Genomic DNA, 18738 nt, shown 5'->3' on the forward strand with positions numbered 1-18738 from the left:
GCCTGGAAATGGATTTTTTACAATTTGCATGGCCACGTGTGTAGGAGGATAGGGACCTAAGAGGGCAATGGGACACCTGACTAATGACCTATATGCTTGCTAACCTGTACTTTTTTCAAGTTGAAACCATGAGTTGGTTCAACAAATTTAGGGTACTTTGGATATCAGGTTGCACTAAACAGAATCCATAGTCCCTGCCCCAGATTACAATCTAGTTCGCAAGGTAGCCAAAATACCTGACACTTGCAAAGCAAAGAAACATGAATGCAAATTCACATCACACAAACAGCTTAAATCTTGAGAATCAGAAAGAGGAGTAATTTCCATCTATCCTACTGACCTATAATCAGTGGTTTGCTGGTCTTCTCCAGTGGACTTAGCTGGGCATGATCCTTATGGTACTAGACTTTCTATTCCCAGCAGATATTGAAGTAACTGACAAAGAGCTGACACTCCGCAAACGTTGAATGAAACACTTAATGGTTTTAGGTAGGTGGGGTTAATAAAAGAATCATCCTAAAGGGGCATGTTTTTTTAAAAATAAACTTTTTCTGACTGTAGAAGTAATAAGTGCTCATAATAGAAAATTCAGAAAATATTGAAGAAAATATAAATTATCTTGCTCCACCTCTCCAGAAACAATCACTGTTATCAATTTCTTCTAGTCTTTTCCTATAGAGTGATTATCTCCTCAGCCATTAAAAGTTTATCACATTGGGGCCAGCCCAGTGGCATAGCAGTTAAGTTCATGCACTCCGCTTTGGCAGTGGCCCGGGGTTCATGGGTTGGCATCCCGGGCACGAACCTACACACTGCTCATCAAGCCATGCTGTGGTGGCATCCCACATACAAAATAGAGGAAGACTGGTACAGATGTTAGCTCAGGGACAATCTTCCTCAAGCAAAAAGAGGAAGATTGGCAACAGATGTTAGCCCAGAGCCAACCTCCCTCACCAAAAAAAAAAAAGTTCATCACACTATTATTATTATTATTTTTGTGTGTGTGTGAGGAAGATGAGCCCTGAGCTAACATCCGTGCTAATCCTCCTCTTTTTGCTGAGGAAGACCGGCTCTGAGCTAACATCTATTGCCAATCCTCCTCCTTTTTTTTTCCCCAAAGCCCCAGTAGATAGTTGTATGTCTTAGTTGCACATCCGTCTAGTTGCTGTATGTGGGACGCAGCCTCAGCATGGCCAGAGAAGCAGTGCGTCGGTGCGCACCCGGGATCCGAACCTGGGCCACCAGTAGCGGATCGCGCGCACTTAACCGCTAAGCCACTGGGCCGGCCCTATCACATTATTTTTAATGTCTACATTATCTTCCACTGATGGGCATTTAGAGTGTTGCCATTTTTTTGCTATCATAAATATTGCTTCAATGAGTATTTTCTGTTTATAAATATTTTTCCAAAAAGATTTCCTTAGACTATATCTCTTAACATGGAATTATTGGGAACATTTTTAAGGTTTTAAATAAAGTTGCCAAACTATTTTTCCAGAAAGCTTACCCAATTTACATTCCTACTAGACGTATAACAGAGCTTCTTATCCCACAGCACCTTCACTACAGGAATAATGGTTGAAGCAAGGTCTTTCTTCTTCTTCTTCTTTAATGAGATTAAGCAACTTTATAGAAAAATAAACTTAAGAATGTTAAACTATAAAATGTTCTCATCATGGCAGATTCTCCTCTGTTATTTACTATCCATGAGTTTCTAACATAATCCTAATCATACTATATTGGGTTCTACTTTTTTCACTGCAAAGTATTTTCTGCCTATCAATACAGTTCACATCCTGGTCATTTTTAATTACTCAGTATCATTGTGTTAATATACGCCAGTGAGCTTGAAGACTTTATTATCAAGACTTGCAGTGGTTTCCAATTTTTGCTATTAAATTTGCTATAAACATTTTTGCCATCTCCCGCCTCCCACTTTCCCAAGAGTAAAATTACTTAATCAAAGAGTATAAATCACTTTATTTCTCTTGTTACACACCCCCAAGTTGTTGGGCAAGGATTTTTTTTGAAGGAAAATTGGCTGTACATCATTCCTGAGCAAGGTGCATCTTAACTAGAAGCCAGAACACCTGAGCTTCCCCATGGAAACTTGGAAAGTCCCTTCCCCATTCTGAACCCCAACTTTCTTCTCTATAAAATGAGGGATTTGGATTGAATGGATTAAGGTCCTTTTCTACCAGAAACCTAGTATTCCTCCTAGTCTATTCTGTATCACTCTCGCCTGACTCCTAGAGTCTCCGACTCCAGCGCAATGCTTGGGATAAAGCTCTGCTGCCTTTCCCTTGGCTGCAGAGTCCTCTCAAAGTGCCCAAATAGTAGTGTAATCAGAGGAGAGACGGCAGACCTTAGGGGTAAGGAGCACAGGTGGGTTTAAATCTCGGCTCTGCCACATACTAGCTGTGACAAAATACTTAACCTCTCAGTGGCTCAGTTTCTCCATCTGTAACTGAAGTTAATAATAGTTCCTTCCTCATAGGGTCGTTAGGAGTATTAAAAGAGTTAATGTTTGTAAAACACTAAGAACAGTGTCTGGCACATAGTAAGTGCTTTTTAAGTGTTTGTTGAATAAATAAATGAAAATTCAGCACATAAACTCTGGGTCTCTTCATACTGCAACAGCTTCTTGACCGGCTCCCCCAGCCTTCGGGTGCTTTCCCACTCCTTCCTAAAGCCCAGAGATCTGAGCCCCAAATCTCTCTACTTAAAGGCCTGCTACAGTTCCCAGGTGCCTCCAGGATGGAGAAGAGATACCTCAGCTTGAAGACCCAGGCTCTTCACCCAAGGCCTCCTAGAGGTCAGGAGATGCTGGGCCATTTCCTTTTACTTAAGGATCCCAGTTAATTTAAACAGAACAAAAATGAAAACAAACAAAAAATGCAAACAGGGCTACAAAAATTGGGGGCATTTTTAACGTCACATTGAGCAAAGTAAAGCATTAACACTCCCGGCCCCCCAACCCAATAAACCATAACTATGCTGTTCACAAGATAACTGCCACGGGTTCTCAGACTGTTACTTGAGGCAGCTCAATGGGTGGAGCGGTGTGGCAAGGAGGTGGAAGTTTTTATCAGGCGGATCCCTGGAAGGTGAGTGTCCGGAGACTGGCTAGGATGTCCATAGCCTAAAGACGAGCCCCGTAGGACAGCTTCGACCGCAGGAACAGCCTCCGCGCCTGGACGACATCGGCTGCCGGGGACAGCCCCTCTCTACCAGCCTTCACCCCACCCCCAACCCCGCCAGCCCGCAGGCCTCCCTCGCTGCCGCCGGGCCCTCCATCCACCCACTTACCAGTTCGGCCGCCGCCCCCCGGCCCTGGGCCAGCCAACTCCTACCCCAGAACCCTATGGCCGCCCGCGCACTCGGGGCAGCCGCCCCCGCGAGCCAGGCCCCCGCGAGCCAGGCCCCCGCACCTGGGAACCTCCACAAGAACCGTTATCCGCCCGCTGCGCCCCCTGGGAGTGAAAGCCGCAGATCCGGGAAGCAGGATCCAGCGGCAACTCCTCCAAGGAGCCCGCGAGGGGGCGCGCCTCGGCGCCCTCCCCAGTCCTGCCACGGCCCTGCGGCGTGGCCCACCCACAGCTGGCACCAGGCCGGGCTGGAAGGCAGGCGCTCCCACCCCCGCCGCGGGCTCGACCAATAGGAGCGCGCGCAGAGAGGCTCGGCGGGCCGTGCCGAGAGTGCTGAAAACCCCGCGCGCGGGCGGCCCGCGGCGGACGCACACCAGAGGACCGGCTCCCGGAGTAAGCGAGACCGGCGCGCCCTACCCCGCGGGTCCCGAGCACACGCGTGACAGCCCCTGCCGGGCTGGCGCTCAGTGTCGCCGGCCCGGATGGCCCCCGAGACCCCGGCCCAGGGGCCGACGCCGCGCTACTTCACCTGGGACGAGGTGGCGCAGCGCTCCGGGCGCGAGAAGGAGCGGTGGCTGGTGATCGACCGGAAGGTGTACAACATCAGCGAGTTCACCCGCCGGCACCCCGGGGGCTCCCGGGTCATAAGCCACTACGCCGGGCAGGATGCCACGGTGAGTGCTGCCAGACTGGGATGCGGGACGAGGCCGGACCGGGCGGCTGCGGCCAGAGGCTCAGTGCGAGAGACCGGAAGTTTGGCACCCACGGCCGAACACCAACTAATTCGGAGGAAAGCCGGTGGCGCCCGAGCATACCTGTTGCCCGGTGACTGGGTGTGCTGCGGACACGGAAGGGCAGAGAGCGGCTGTTAAAACTGGAGTCTGGGGGATTGGGATGGAGGCCTGCAATGTGCACACACAAACAAAGGGCTGCGCCGCCCATGCATGCATTCCATCTGTGGCCCTGAGTTTGCGGTCTCCAGCGTGGCTAGCGGGGAGGAAAGCGAGGATGCAGGGCGCCGGGGATGGCGGTGCTGCCGAGGCCGAGGAAGGAGCGGTCGGTGGAGGGAGAGGGAGTCTCGACCTGTCTCGGTGGCTGGGAGGGGAGCCACTCTCGGGGATAGGGCTGAGGCGGGAGCCACCTGGCACCTGCTGCCTTGGGAACCCCCGCCCAGCGTAAAGACTGGAGGGTGGGGAAGGGGCCGCACCGGCCGGAGAGGGCTAGCGGCTGCTGGTGCACAGAAGGGAATAGGGGCGGCGTGCTGAAGGTGGGCGGCCTGCATCAGCATGCACTTAGCGAGGACCCCGGGAGCGGTCCTCGAATCCTGCGGGGAAGTCACGCAGCCGCAAGCCAGCGGGGTCTCCAGCTATTCGCCGCAGCAGACCGTTGTTTGCACTCATGGGCAGTAAGCCCAGTGCGGGGTCACGTCCCTCCTCCCTCGGGCCTCACTGCGAGGTCAGCGCGCGCCCCAGCCCCAGTAGTGCTGCTTCCTTTTCCAGACAACTTGTTCTCAGAGCTAAGGCACCTGGCGCCTCCCTAACGGGTTGGAGAATCAGGGATCACCCTTTGGGACCCAAAGATTGGAGCGTTCCCTTCGCCGCGTCCCCTCCCCCTACATCCATCTCTCATCCCGCGCCCAGCGGCGTAACTCCTTATGTTCTCATCCTCCGCCCTTGCCATCCAGGAGCGCGCCTCGGGGGTTCCCGTTATGTCGTAAAGGGGTATAGACGCTTCCGGGTGAGGACCTGCCCCTCCCCCTGACGCGGCCGGCCTGGGGCTCCAGGCCAGAGCCTGCGCTGGTCACCCCGAGTGACTAGTGGGGCGTTAAGACGGCGGCCGCAGGCGAAGGCGTGGACCGGCGCATGAGCAGACGGAGCAGGCACAGACGACGGGGCTTCCTGCAGTGTGATTTGGGGCGGGGGCCGGGGCTGGCCGCGGCGGAGACCGCTATTGGTCCGGATGTGTGGTGCCACCGGCCGCCGGCTCCGCCCTCGATCCCGCCTCGTCTGCCGGTTCCCAACAGCGCCTGGGGCCACCGGACCTACAGAGAGGACCCCACCTCGCATAATCAAAATTAGCCTCCTTGGGGGCAGGGAGTGGTCACAGTGCTAGGGGAAATATGGAACCCCACCTGAACAGCAGCAGAGAAGGGGGAAGAACGCAAAAGTTCCCCAGTTCGGACATAGGGAGTCTCCCTCATCACATTTTATGGAGAACGCTGACTCAAGAGAGGGGTTTGTTACAAGTCTCACAAAAAGACAGAGAATTCTCATAGCCCACCCCATCCCTTCTGGTTGTTGCTCACCCATACCTAAATTCAAGTGCAAAAGCTGTGCCTAGAGACGCCCAAAGGAAGGGCCAGCCCAGGCAGGTCTTTTTGTGGTCCTCACCAACCCGTGCTTCCTATTCCTTAGTGTGGTGCCTTCGTTACTAGAACACAGATGCTGGGTCATCCTGAGCTGTGGACACCTGGGAAAGGTCTGAGCACCTGCAAAGGGCAGCTGGCTGGAAGCAGGTGGTGTCTGTCTGAACTTGGGTACAGCCTCCTTGCTGGATCAGGAGGATGGCCTTTAGTGTGAGCCCTTCAGGTGTCCAGAGGTGGGTGGGCTGGTTTCCTCACTGTTCTGCCTTCTCCCCATCCTTGCAGGATCCTTTTGTGGCGTTCCACATCAACAAGGGCCTTGTGAGGAAGTATATGAACTCTCTCCTGATTGGAGAACTGTCTCCTGAGCAGCCCAGCTTTGAGCCCACTAAGAATGTGAGACCCGGTTTGCTGTTTGGAGACCCTGTGGTTGTTGGGGGGCAAGAGGTAGAAAGAAGGCGTAGGTAGGATCACAGGTGACCACAGTCAGTAGTTCTTGGGAGTCTTGAGGTCCCTGCTTCTCCTGCATAGTTACTGGGTCACAGGCCCAAGGGGAGCAGGGCTTTGGAAGCTATGGTTCTCACAAGGCTGCGACCACCATCACTGCCATCATCAACATGAGACCTATCTATTGAGCACATACTCTGTGCCAAGCATAACCTCATATAATCCTCACACATTTACAAATGGGAAAACCAAGGCTCAGAGAGGTTAAGCAACATGGCCAAGGATCACACCATTAGTAAATGGCAGAGCAGGGACTTGAATCAAGTCTAACTCCAAAGACCACCTGCTCTTAGGTATGGTCCCATAACACCTCCTCCTGTCATCCTTCCTCAGTGTGGTGGCATCTTTACCTAGGACTGTGGGCTTCCCACGGCTAACTCGGCAGGAGGTCTTTGAGACTAACAGGGTCCTGGTCTCCAGTGGTGCTGGGTTCAGCTGGGAAGAATAACAGCCCCACCCCCTCCACTCTTCTATGCAGAAAGAGCTAACCAATGAGTTCCGGGAGCTGCGGGCCACAGTGGAGCAGATGGGGCTCATGAAGCCCAACCATGTCTTCTTCCTGCTGTACCTGCTGCACATCCTGCTGCTGGATGTTGCTGCCTGGCTTACTCTTTGGGTCTTTGGGACGTCCTTCGTACCCTTCCTCCTCTGTGCAGTGCTGCTCAGCACAGTTCAGGTGAGAGCCCTTGGCTTGTCAAGAGCACAGCCGTGCTCAGCATCCCTGGGGAAAGCTCTTTATACCCCTGAGGAAGCCAAGGAACCCTGCTTTCTGACCAAGACAGAGCTGAGGACATGTGGGAGAGTTAGTGCAGAAAGAGAACACACATTTCATTGTCTGTGGCTTTTATCTGCTCATTAGCCACATGCGCATCTTCATTCTCACTGCCTCTCCAGCTCTCCTCCAAGGGTTCCCTTCTTCTTGTCGAGTTTATCCTCTGAAACTGTGTTTAGGTTCTGCCACAGCCCAAATCTGCCAAGAACCAAGATTCTGGTTTCTCAGCAGAGCTTGGCTTCCTCCCCACCACAATATTGCCCAACATGCTAATATGCTTGGGCCCTAATACTTGGCTGGCAGAATCCATTTGCCCAGCCTTCTGAGTTTGTCCTTCTCTGTCCTTTTCTGTATATTCTGGATGTTCAGTTCTGTAGACATCATAAAGCACAGAGCTCCAGAACTGGGGAAATTGAAGAACAGGGAAGGGAACTCTCATGTGAGTTAAGAGAAGAGCCAGAGTTAGGACCCAGGTGTCCTGACTCCTTTCCTGATGTGCTCAGTTAGGGTGCTGCGGCCATCACAGGCTAGGTGGCTGAAGGAAGAGGGAGAGGCTGAAGGAGCTGCTGAGGTCGGTGGGAGGGACGCTGGGGTGGTGGCTGCTCTCAGGGCTAACTGTTCTCTTGCAGGCCCAGGCTGGCTGGCTGCAGCATGACTTTGGGCACCTGTCCGTCTTCAGCACCTCTACATGGAACCACGTGCTACATCATTTTGTGATGGGCCAACTGAAGGTCAACGGGATGAGGAGGGGCTCTCTGAAACTCTGGTCAATGAAGGGCTGCCTGTGGGGAGGGGGAACACTAGGTTTTCGTACTCATGTCCCTGCTTTTCTGTAGGGGGCCCCCGCCAGTTGGTGGAACCACTTGCACTTCCAGCATCATGCCAAGCCCAACTGCTTCCGCAAAGACCCAGACATCAACATGCACCCCTTCTTCTTTGCCTTAGGGAAGATCCTCTCTGTGGAGGTGAGTGGAGGTATCAGTAAAAAGGTCTTGGAGAATGGGGACCAGCCAGCACAGAGGGCTTTGGGGGAAATACTCACAATGCTGTCAGTGTGGGTAAGACATGAGGGGCCGGGCCGGGCTGGCTGGCTGTTTGGAAGTTGTGGGAGGCAAGAGGCAGTAAAGGGGCTGCCCAGGACAGAGTCCTCCCTAGTGAACTCAAGTCAGCAAATAGTTATTTCATAAAGATACCACGTGCTGCTAAGGATCCAAAGGATGACCAGGAGGTTACTGTGCCAACCCTGCTTGTCCTTAAAGGTGATGGATGGCCCTCCTTGGGGGGTGCTTTTTTGTGTGTGTGTGAGGAAGATCAGCCCTGAGCTAACATCCATGCCAATCCTCCTCTTTTTGCTGAGGAAGACCAGCTCTGAGCTAACATCTATTGCCAGTCCTTCTCCTTTTTCTCCCCAAAGCCCCAGTAGATAGGTGTATGTCATAGTTGCACATCTTTCTAGTTACCGTATGTGGGATGCCACCTCAGCATGGCCGGACGAGCAGTGCGTCGGTGCGTGCCCGGGATCTGAACCCGGGCCGGTAGCCCAGTAGCGGAACGTGCACACTTAACTGCTAAGCCACGGGGCCGGCCTCAGGGGGGTGCTTTTTTGACACTCCCACCCCAGGGAATCAACCCCCTTGCACTTTGTATTCCTCTCTCTTACACTTTGATATCCTGCTCTGTCACAGTCTTCCCCATCAGGGGCTGGACTGTCTTACTCTTCTTCGATGCCCAGTGCCTAGAACATTCATTCACTGAGTAATTCTTCCCACCCACCTGATCCCAGTCTGACTTCCTGGGTGGTCAGCATTGGGTTTGAGTTGTCACCTGAGATTGTGAGCAAAAATTGTAATGCAGCTGCTAAAGAAAGAAGGCCTGGGAGTAGAGACCTGGTCTGCTTTTGGTGAGCATAAGGCAATAGGAGACTTTGGCGAGCAGTTCTCCGAAAAGTTAATTTAAAACCTTTGTCCCAAGCCTCTAGGCTGCAGCCAGAGCTCTGCCAGTTTCCTCTCCCCTACTTTATTACATTTCAGCATGCCAAGAATTAAACTGTTGTTAAACACATTTCAGTTCCAGGCATGAATTCAAGGTAGCCTGGCTCTCCTGTCCCCTCTGGCTATGAGAACTCTGGAAAGGCTTTGGCAGCACTGGCTGTCCTGGCACCAGGAGCCCCTAGCTTGAGGCTTATGCCCTACCTGTGGATAATGTCCTATCCTCCCACCTCCTAGGCAGGGCTTTCTTGGTTTGCTAGACATCCAACACTGTGTTATGGTCAACAGTGTGCGGCTGGTGAACCAGTCCTGGCCCTACCTGGCTCAGTGGGCTACTTCAAGGGCAGCGTGGGTTATCTATTGGGCAAAGCATGGGGCTCTTGGTAGCACTTCTGTTGTCATTACAGAGGGTTAAAAAAAGGTGGGAGTCTGTGGAAGAGAACCTTCTCACACCACTGCCTTTATTGCTCTTGGTACTAGGGTTTTCAGGAAACCCCCGTCTGTACACACTAAAAATAGAGAATGATCTGGGACCAAAATAGCCTTTTTTTTTTTGCCTAGTTATGAGGCTGAGGATAGGCTGCCTGTTAGTAAATGCCTACAGGCTGCTTGGTGCTTGGTTCAGCCCCTCTGGGTACAGTTTAAATGGACCTTGATCCCCATGCTGACCCAGTGGCATCCACTTCAGTGTCTCTCAACTCTCCCGGAGAAAAAGGAAATGCAGGGGACACTTCACGCTCCATACAACCTTTCTGGCCTCCGAGAGTTGAAACACAGCGGGGCAATTATTGGATCATAATGGCATTTGCTTGCCATTTAAGGAGGCAGCAGTGTATGGGGCTCCCTTCCACACAGTTCCAAAATAGGAGGCCAGAGTTCTGCCCAACCACCCCGCCAAACAAGACAGATGCTCCTCTTCCAGTTTTCTCCTCTCAGTTAATGTTGCTTAGGATGGGATGAACTTCACACCCAGATCCAGGTCATCAGCAAGCCTTGTTAATACCGCCTCCCAAATGTATCCCAAATCCATCAACTTCTCCATCTCCACTGTTTCCCATCCTCTGGTCTGGTCCAGGTGGGGTCTAGATTACTGTTCCAGCCTCCTCACTGGTCTCCCTGCCACTGTACCTGCCCCCTACAGTTCATTCTCTCCACCTCCAGTCAGAGTGAGCCTTTCAAAGCACAGAGCAGATTATGCTGCACCCATTGAAAGCCCTCCAGTGGCTTCCCATCCACTGGAATAAAACCCAGACGCCAATGGCCTTACCATTGGCCATTAGTGGTGGCCTTAGCAGAGCTTTCTAAGGTCAACATGATTTGGCCATCCTAGTTTTCTGGCTTTATCAACCATTCTCCCCTGTTGCTTACTATTCCCAGCCACACTGGCCTTCTTTCTGTCCCTTGAACATCCCAAGCCTTTGTACTGGTTATTCTGTCTGTTTTCAATGTTCTTCCCTGAATTTTTTGCACTGCTGGCTCCTTCTCATCATTCAGGTGTCAGTTCAGCTGTCAGCACCTCAGAGAAGCCATATCTGACCACCCTAGCCAAAACACTGCCTACCTCACTTTGTCATATTTTCCTGTTTTTAATCTCTAATTACCTTGAGCTCTGTTTGCAAGTTTATCACCAGCAACCTCTCCTCAGATTATAAGCTCCATGAGGGTACGAACTTTATATTGTTCACCTCTGTGTCCTTGGCAGCTAGAACAGTGCCTGGCACAGAGTAGGGGCTCAATACTTGTTGAATTCATCAGTTAATACAGAAAGAATGCTTCACTTAGCAGAAGTGCCTTGCACAGAATAAGCTCTCAATAAATGACCTGTCAAAACAGCAGGTGGATGCATGAAAGAAGGATAAGTCAGCATTCTGCTCTGGGGTCCAGTTCCTCCTGTGCCCTGTGGTGGTCTGGTCATCAAAACTAATTAGGGCAAGAGGAGCAGAAGGAGCCATCAAGTGAGACAGCAGAGCTTTGCTGTCATGTTTCTGTGCACCCACGCTAGGAGGTTCCAGATGACTGGTTGACCTGGCGGCCCAAGCCTGTCTCTTCAGCAGCTAGGCTTACAAATTAACCACCATCCACTGGGAAAAACTGCCAGAACCTTCCAAGTGTTAAGTTCTTGGTATCCTTTCCTCAAATACTTGCCAAACTTTGCTTAGCTTTCAAGAAATTTTATAAAGCTCATATTGAAGTCAAGAGACCAAAAGATTTTGATGGAGAGGATCAGGGGCTGGATGTACAAAGAATATTGACCTGTGTTAGGGGTAATGTTGTTTTGTTGACACACGTCAACAAAAATGTTGTCCATGGAGACTCTGAGGTCAAAAAAGTACCAGATAGGAGAAAGGAAGGGCAGGAGGTGAAGGAGCCTCGAAACCTTAGGATGAAGGTGTCTTTGGATGAACATGAAGAGTCCTGAGGACCTGCAGACCTGTGCACATGCCTCACCTGGGCACGGCCCACTGAGCTGCATGCCATGATGTGACACATGTAGCAGATCACAGCTCAGGGCTTTATGCACCAGGTGCTGGAGGGAAGGCTGGGCCTGCTGGAGCCTTCCAATAGCACCCACAAGCTGACAGCCCCTGGAGTAGGCCTAAACTCCCGAGCAGGGAAAAGCCAACGTCACAGGGGAAAGGAATAGAGGACTGGTCTGTGGGTGCTGATTTGTGTCTGCTTTTCTCCACAGCTTGGGAAACAGAAGAAGAAGTACATGCCATATAACCACCAGCACAAATACTTCTTCCTGAGTGAGTGTCCTCATCCAACACAGGGGGACTGCCTTGGGAGGAGGTGCTGAAGGGATGTGAGGAGGAAATGACCCCCCAAGGAATTATGGTATTTTAAGTAAGGGCTGGAGAAAGTACTCCACCCGCAACCTACCATGTCAACTGAGCCAAGTCAACAGTTGGGCTAATTTTAGTCAAAGGTCATTTGTGTTATGGGCAAACTAGTTCCTCTAGTCCCACCCTGGCTTCCACAAGAGAACTGAGTGGTCAGGTGGGGCCATCCCAATTAAACCTCAAACCTTGTAGGAAACAGAGACCTGGACCAATGTGACCCAGTGGGGCACAGTCCAACCCCCAGGGGGACAAAGGTAGACGTAGCTATGGGAGGATTGGACCCAAAGAGGGAGTGGAGGAATGGTTGGAGCTGAGAAGACATTTCTGTGGTTGTCTAAAGCTCTTTCTGAAGACTGCTATATATTCCGTTTTAAAAATCTGCTCCATAATGCCTAAAATTTGAGTTTTAAAATGCCTTTAAAAATTCAAATTTTTAAAGGAAGGGAGGAGTTAATTCCATTGATCCTGTTTTAGTTCAAAGGAGTTTATCCTAACTGCCTATTACCAATCATTCCTACTAGAGGAAGGGAGATGGGGTAGAAGGTGGAGCAGAAATGTCTGGAAGAAAGAATGTTAGAATCCATGGCACATCAGGCTAGAGGAGCCATGGGTGGGCATTGTAATGCAGGGGGTTATAAGCAGCATCAGGGCCCTGCAGAGAAGGAACATGGAAAAGGAAATGGAATGGCACAGGGGCAGGATCCACTTCTTCATCTCCCAGTTTTAAGTGAAACCCCTCTGTCTGTGCCCCCAGCTGACCTCCAGGGCTTCAGGTTGGGTGACACAAGCTCATGTCCTTAGTCCAAGGAAGTGAGCTTTCAGCCTGTGAAGGATCAGCAGGGTCGCCCCCCACCCCAACACACGCTTTCCTGCTCCTGTCCCTTCACCTACATGGTGGAGCAGACAGGAACACGGGGCAGATGGCTGCAAGGACAGGCACAGGGCCAGTAGTAAGGCCCCTGACGGGGCGGGGCTATGGCCAGGGCAGCTCCGGGAGTACTAGCAGGGCCCTTTCAAGGCGTGGGAGATGAGCAGGTTCCATGCGTGGAGCCTGAGTCTCCCCAGCTGCCCTCTTCCACTGGAAAAGAAAGCCACTCCCACCCCTTACCCCCGAGCATCCTCTTGGGAGGTTGTGCCTTCTTCACCCTCGCATTCATGCCCACCTTCAGTACCTGCCGGTTTCACCGGACTGGGGTGCCAAGGCAGCTGGAGGGGCAACAGGAGTAGATGGCAAGGGGCAGCGCCATGCCAGAGGCCATTCCTCCAGCACCGATTGGCCCTTTAGTGGCCCTCATGCTGCTCACGCCTCCTCCCTGTCTCCATTTCCTCCCCAGTTGGGCCCCCAGCCTTGCTGCCTTTCTATTTCCAGTGGTATATTTTCTATTTTGTTATCCAGCGGAAGAAGTGGGTGGTGAGTATCCATGGCCCAAGAGTCCCACATCCTTTGTCTCCAGGACCCTGAGGGAGGGGAAAGGGGGTCTCCAGGGGAAATCCCACTGAGATTCACTCCAGGCCTAATTTAGAGCAAAGTAATAGAACCAGTATAGACCCTCCTTATCTCTAGGTGGGATGATTGGGGCTTAGCAGGCAACCTGACTCCCAGTGCCCTATTTCATTCAGCCAGTATCTCCTGAGGTTCTTGGGCTGGGCATAAAGCCAGGGGCCAGGCTGGGGAGTGGGGAAGATGACTAAGACACGGCACCTACTCTTGGGAAACTTCTGATGCAGCAGGATGTGGCTGACACCAGAGAAGAGGTACAGGCAGAAGGTTCTGGGATTCCAAAAGGGGCCTGACTCCATCTGGGTAGATGAGAAGCATCAGAAAAGTTAGCTGGCCCTGGAGGACAGGTAGAGGTGGGGTAACGGGAGGATGGACTCTGAGCAGAGGAGCTGTGAAGTGAGGGGCGAGTTTGGCCCTTGGACATGTAGAGGACTCGAGTGTCAAGGGAGGAATATGGTACAGAAAAGTGATTGGAGATTTGATCAGGGCACTGGCACAGACTGAGCCATGGTCCTAGAAGATTCACTTGGCAGCAGGATGAAAGGATGAAGGATTCAGATGGGTTGGGAGGAGCTGGAGGCAGGGAGACACTGGAGGCCTTGGCACCTGTGAAAGAAACAGACAAGGAGGGCTGGCCACTAGGAATGGAAGGAAGGAGCAGTGGCACTAGATACTGCAGGATTGGTCAACAGAGAGAAGCTGATAGTGACTAAGTGTTCCAGTCTGGGGACCCAGGAGAACAGCTGCACCACGCAAATAGGTGAAGTAAGAGGAAGAGGTGCTCTGCGCCAGTCCTAATGCTCTCTGCCTCTCACGGCAGGATTTGACCTGGATGATCACCTTCTATGTCCGCATGTTCCTCACTTATGTGCCATTGTTGGGACTTAAAGGCTTCCTGGGCCTTTTCTTCATTGTCAGGTAGTATTTGATGGGGGAGGAGATTGGCAAAGAAAAGCAGATGTCTGGGAGTGACCTGTCTGTTCTGGGGGCTGTGCTGGGGCATTCAGGTAGCAGGGGGTGTTTCAGGTTTTGGCTCGGGAAGGTGGCAGGCTGGAGCAACTCTCTGAAGGAGAGTAAGAACTCTGGGCTCCGCTTGTACTGTTTTGTCTGTGTGCCGTGTCCCCCAGGTTCCTGGAAAGCAACTGGTTTGTGTGGGTGACACAGATGAACCATATCCCCATGCACATTGATCATGACCAGAACAGGGACTGGTTCTCCACCCAGGTAAGGGACAGTCACTTGGAAGACCTGGGCATAAAGTAACTAATAAAAAGAGTGGGTGGGCACAGACACAGGGTGTGGGGGGTGCGAGGTAGTAACAACAAAGTCCCAAATAGCATTGCCTCATTAGCTTGAAGCTTCTCTCCTGGCATCATGTGGAGAAGGGAGTGCCCAGGGACAGTCCCACACCCCCTCCTCTCAGCCACCTTTACCTGGAGAAGGCTGGCCTGGCCTTTCCATCTGGTACCCAGAGCCATGCTCTCCCCTGACCTTTTCCTACAGCTCCAGGCAACATGCAACGTCCACAAGTCTGCCTTCAATGACTGGTTCAGTGGACATCTCAACTTCCAGATTGAGCACCAGTAAGTGGGGAGACCTGGGAAGCAGGGTCCTGGGGGAGGGTCCACGTGTGTGGGGGAGCAGAGAAGTAGAAGCCACTGACTGTGCCCTGTTCTCCCTGAAGTCTTTTCCCTATGATGCCTCGACACAATTACCACAAAGTGGCTCCCCTGGTGCAGTCCCTGTGTGCCAAGTATGGCATAAAGTACCAGTCCAAGACCCTGTTCTCAGCCTTTGCCGACATTGTCCAGTGAGTATCTGAGCCTGGGAAGATGGCTGGGAGGGCGTGAAGAGGGCGGGGCACTGGGGTTGGTGGGGAAGTGTGGGGTGGAAGCCACAGGAAGGTTTCCCCAGGCATCTGCCATAGAGGTCACCAAGGCAAAGGCAGGGCGCTCTATTGGTTCTTTGGCCAGCTCAGGCCTTTGCTCTCAGTGCCATGGCCCAAGCCTTCTCAGAAGCGAAGGGGAGGAGTGTTCACATGGAAGGGGGCCTCCATACCTCTGTTAGTCTTACTACTGCACTTCTGGTGGGCAGTTTGGCTTCTGGTGCAGCTCCGCCCTATCTCCCTCACTGTGTGCTCCCATCTTGTCCCCCGCAGCTCACTGAAGGAGTCCGGGCAGCTCTGGCTAGATGCCTATCTTCACCAATAACAGCAGCCCCCCATCTGGAAGAGGAGCCTCTGGAGCCAAAGCAGAGGGGAGCTTGAGGGTCAATGCCACTACAATTCTAATATCCAGAGGGGGTGGGTTTGAGGAGATAAAGGTTCTGACTCAAACCTCCCCCCGCTTTATCTTCTAGGCACAGATCTAAGACCCAAAAAGGGGTGGGGGAATAGGCAGGCCCCCGGGAAGGAGGGATGGAGCCATTGGGGTAGGGATGTGAGAGTTTTGTTGCTTCCTTTTTCTAGTTGGGCACATGCAGATGGTTGCTGAGCAAAGAGGGAGTCAGGAGGGTGTTAGAAGAATAGGGAGGACTGACTGAGCCCAGAAATCAGGAAGAGGTTCAGCACCAAAATTCCACCCAGGAAAGGGAAAAATGCATCTCACTGGTCCACTTCTCAGTGCCTTCTCCACCCTTCCTTGCAAATCTGAGGTTCAGAGGCTGGAGGGGAGATAGGGCAGCTGAACCTTTTGAGCAAGACTTAGAAAGAAAACTTTAGTGCTTAGAATTCTGAGACCTGGCACGACACAGTGCCTGGGAGCTCAGCTCACTCTCTAGGGCTAGATGTGCCCTATGTCTGCCTCAGGCTCCCAGAGAAGCAATTTTCCCACTTTCAGAAGCAGGCAGGGCAATGGCTAGGACTGTGGTTATTAGAGACATTTGACACTAAAGGATCCTGGCACTACTGATATTGGTCTCATGTTCCATCCAGGGTACTGAGGGAGCATTAGATCCTAGGTCTTGCCAAAACAGCTACCAGAGAGAGTTGCTGGCCATTAAAAATCCCTTCAGCTTTTGACTCACTCTAACCACCACCCAAGGAAGAGAACACTTCGTGCTCCACAAACAAGTGAGCAGATGGGACAACTTAGTCTTCTCCCTAGAAACAAATGGGGTTCCCAGGGGTTCCCTTTTGCTTCCCTGCCCGTAATTCCAAGTTTAATAAAATAGCAGTCAGTGAGCACAAGTGACAAAGCTGGAGATACTGAATTACCAGTCATGAGGAAAACACAAGTTTCAGTCACAAAGAATGTAAAGGCTGTAAGAAATTTTCTATAACTTAAATTATGTTATAGCATTACTTTTGAGTAGGAGCAGTGGGTTAAATATAATCACTTCATAGTTCTAAACCAGAAATAGGAAGATAAAAACACAAAAGTTTGTGATCATCGTTGTTAGGCATCTTTCTCTGTTGGAGATTAGGTAGGAATTTAGGATAATCTCTTTAAAAGTATATCAGTCTAGGGGCCAGCCCAGTGGCACAGTGGTTAACTTCATGCCCTCCACTTCAGCAGCCCGGGGTTCACAGGTTTGGATCCTGGGTGCGGAGCTACGCACTGCTTATCAAGCCATGCTGTGGCAGTGTCCCACATAAAATAGAGGAAGATGGGCACAGGTGTTAGCTCAGGGCCAGTCTTCCTCAGGAAAGAGAAGGATTGGCAATAGATGTTAGCTCAGGGCTAATCTTCCTCACTAAAAAAAAAGTGTATCAGTCTAATACTGAAATATGATTTTTTAATTTCCGGGTTTTTAAAAGATAAAAAGTTTAACCCATCTCTAGAGAGCAAACATAGGAATGTGCCCCAGGAGTCTCACCTTGACTCCCAGGGCTTGTCAGTTGCATTCACACCCTCTTCCCTCCCCACTCCCACAGCCTTTCGGTTCAGGTGAGGGGATTATCTGCCTGTTCAACATCATCTATTCAGCATATTGACCATTTTGGACACTGGGAGGAGAGAACCTCAAACCAGAAGGAAAAAGCAGAGCCCCAGAAGAGTTCACATTTAGTTTTAGGAGAGAATGGCAATCAGGGAGATGAAGGTCCTAAGGCATGTTGGGATGGGGTTAAGGCACCACCTATGGAAAGGCTGTGGTGATTACTTAGAAATTTGTTAAAACAAAGACAAAAAGATTTAACAAAAAAAAAAAAATGAGGTAAACGGGTTGCAGAAGAGTTTAAATCTTTTCCATTTGGGCAGAACCTGGTTTAAAACAGCCTGGGTAGACAAATTAGAAGAACTGAAGAGTTCTACTTTCATTGGCTTCCTCACTCCAGAATAGGTGCTGATCCTTCCCCATCCCTGTTCCCTGCTACCTAAGTTTTGGGTGTGGTGTCACCAGCCTGTCAAGCGATCTGGCTGTGGCCCCAGGCTACCCAATCTGAGCAAACCCAGTGAAATTTGAGCCAAAGTTCAGGTCCTCAAAGCACCTCAACCACTGTGGCCTTCTCTCCTTAGCCTAGACCAGTGTGGTCTCACATGGCCACAAAGGGACACACCAGTGACAAAAAGCGCAGACTGTTACAATGGTAACACAAGTGATCTCAAATCCAATGACAGATAAGAAAACAGGCTTAGAAAGGACAAGTCACTTCTGGTCACAGATTGTGACAGAACTAACATTTTAACTCACTTTTTTAGAACTCCAACTTCTACATTTATCTTTGTTATTTTCATCCTCCTACCACTTCACCGGTGGCATTCTCTTTGATTAGACTGGATATCAGTATTTTTGTGTGTGCCAACTTTGTTACCACATCCCCATGAAGTAATACTGAGAAATAAAAGTTGATTTTGACCCAAGTGAAGGCTATTATTTACTTGTACTCGACGATGCTCTTCTGCACATGTCGACAGAACTCCCTGTGCCTCTGCTATAAGTTACTATCTAGCTCTATGGCTCTACCTTCTTTCTGAACACAAGTCCACGCACAGACTCCACTTTGCATATGCCCCTTGGGCAGAGGAAGGAACACCAGGACCCTCCAGAAAACACCAAGGCACAGGTGGTCCATGGCAAGGAAAAGAAAAGCTAACTCCTTCCTATGATACCCGTAAGTTCAAATGCTACATTGCCTAGATTCACTAGGCAGGTTTTACATGCATCGCTTCCTATCATGAGACAATGCTTTCACCCCTTTTAACTCATGTCTAATCTCAGTGGGTGGTCCCCATAAGTCTCCTTTTTGCCTAAATCTTTCTCTGCAGGCACAACGCCTCAGAGCCAGACTGCAAAGCAATGCCTTTTTAACCTCCATTCTACTAGAACAGCTCTCTTTGAACAAGGATATTAGAATATGCTAAATTAGAATTTGCAGAATTGATTTTCCCTGCAGCATGCAGTGGTTAATAGACTTCTAGAAAAGACCAGGCAACTCAACTTCAAAATATCAGGGGA

At 51.0% G+C, this 18738-nt stretch overlaps 1 protein-coding gene across 2 annotated transcripts; it reads left to right on the forward strand.

The window, feature by feature from the left end:
• The first annotated feature begins 3707 nt into the window (after positions 1-3707).
• FADS1 (fatty acid desaturase 1) lies at positions 3708-18143 on the forward strand. Of its 2 annotated transcripts, XM_058526700.1 has the most exons (12): positions 3708-4042; positions 6016-6126; positions 6716-6913; positions 7639-7740; positions 7846-7974; positions 11687-11747; positions 13175-13251; positions 14162-14259; positions 14469-14565; positions 14845-14924; positions 15026-15151; positions 15500-18143. In XM_058526700.1, exons 1-12 carry the CDS (start codon positions 3851-3853, stop codon positions 15549-15551), a joined length of 1323 nt encoding a protein of 440 aa, XP_058382683.1. In that variant the 5' UTR covers positions 3708-3850; the 3' UTR covers positions 15552-18143. The 2 variants fall into 2 exon arrangements, with proteins under 2 accessions (XP_058382683.1, XP_058382684.1); XM_058526701.1 differs by lacking the exon at positions 6716-6913.
• Positions 18144-18738: the final 595 nt, after the last annotated feature.

This window comes from Diceros bicornis, chromosome 31 (assembly GCF_020826845.1).
Source record: "Diceros bicornis minor isolate mBicDic1 chromosome 31, mDicBic1.mat.cur, whole genome shotgun sequence".
Classification (NCBI taxonomy): domain Eukaryota; kingdom Metazoa; phylum Chordata; class Mammalia; order Perissodactyla; family Rhinocerotidae; genus Diceros; species Diceros bicornis.

Bases quoted from the DNA above. Each gene is read 5' to 3' on its own strand.
- FADS1 (XM_058526700.1), top strand. From the start codon at position 3,851: ATGGCCCCCGAGACCCCGGCCCAGGGGCCGACGCCGCGCTACTTCACC. The intron at 13,252-14,161 runs GTGAGTATCCAT...CTCTCACGGCAG, and splicing joins TCCAGCGGAAGAAGTGGGTG to GATTTGACCTGGATGATCAC. The intron at 15,152-15,499 runs GTGAGTATCTGA...TGTCCCCCGCAG, and splicing joins GCCTTTGCCGACATTGTCCA to CTCACTGAAGGAGTCCGGGC.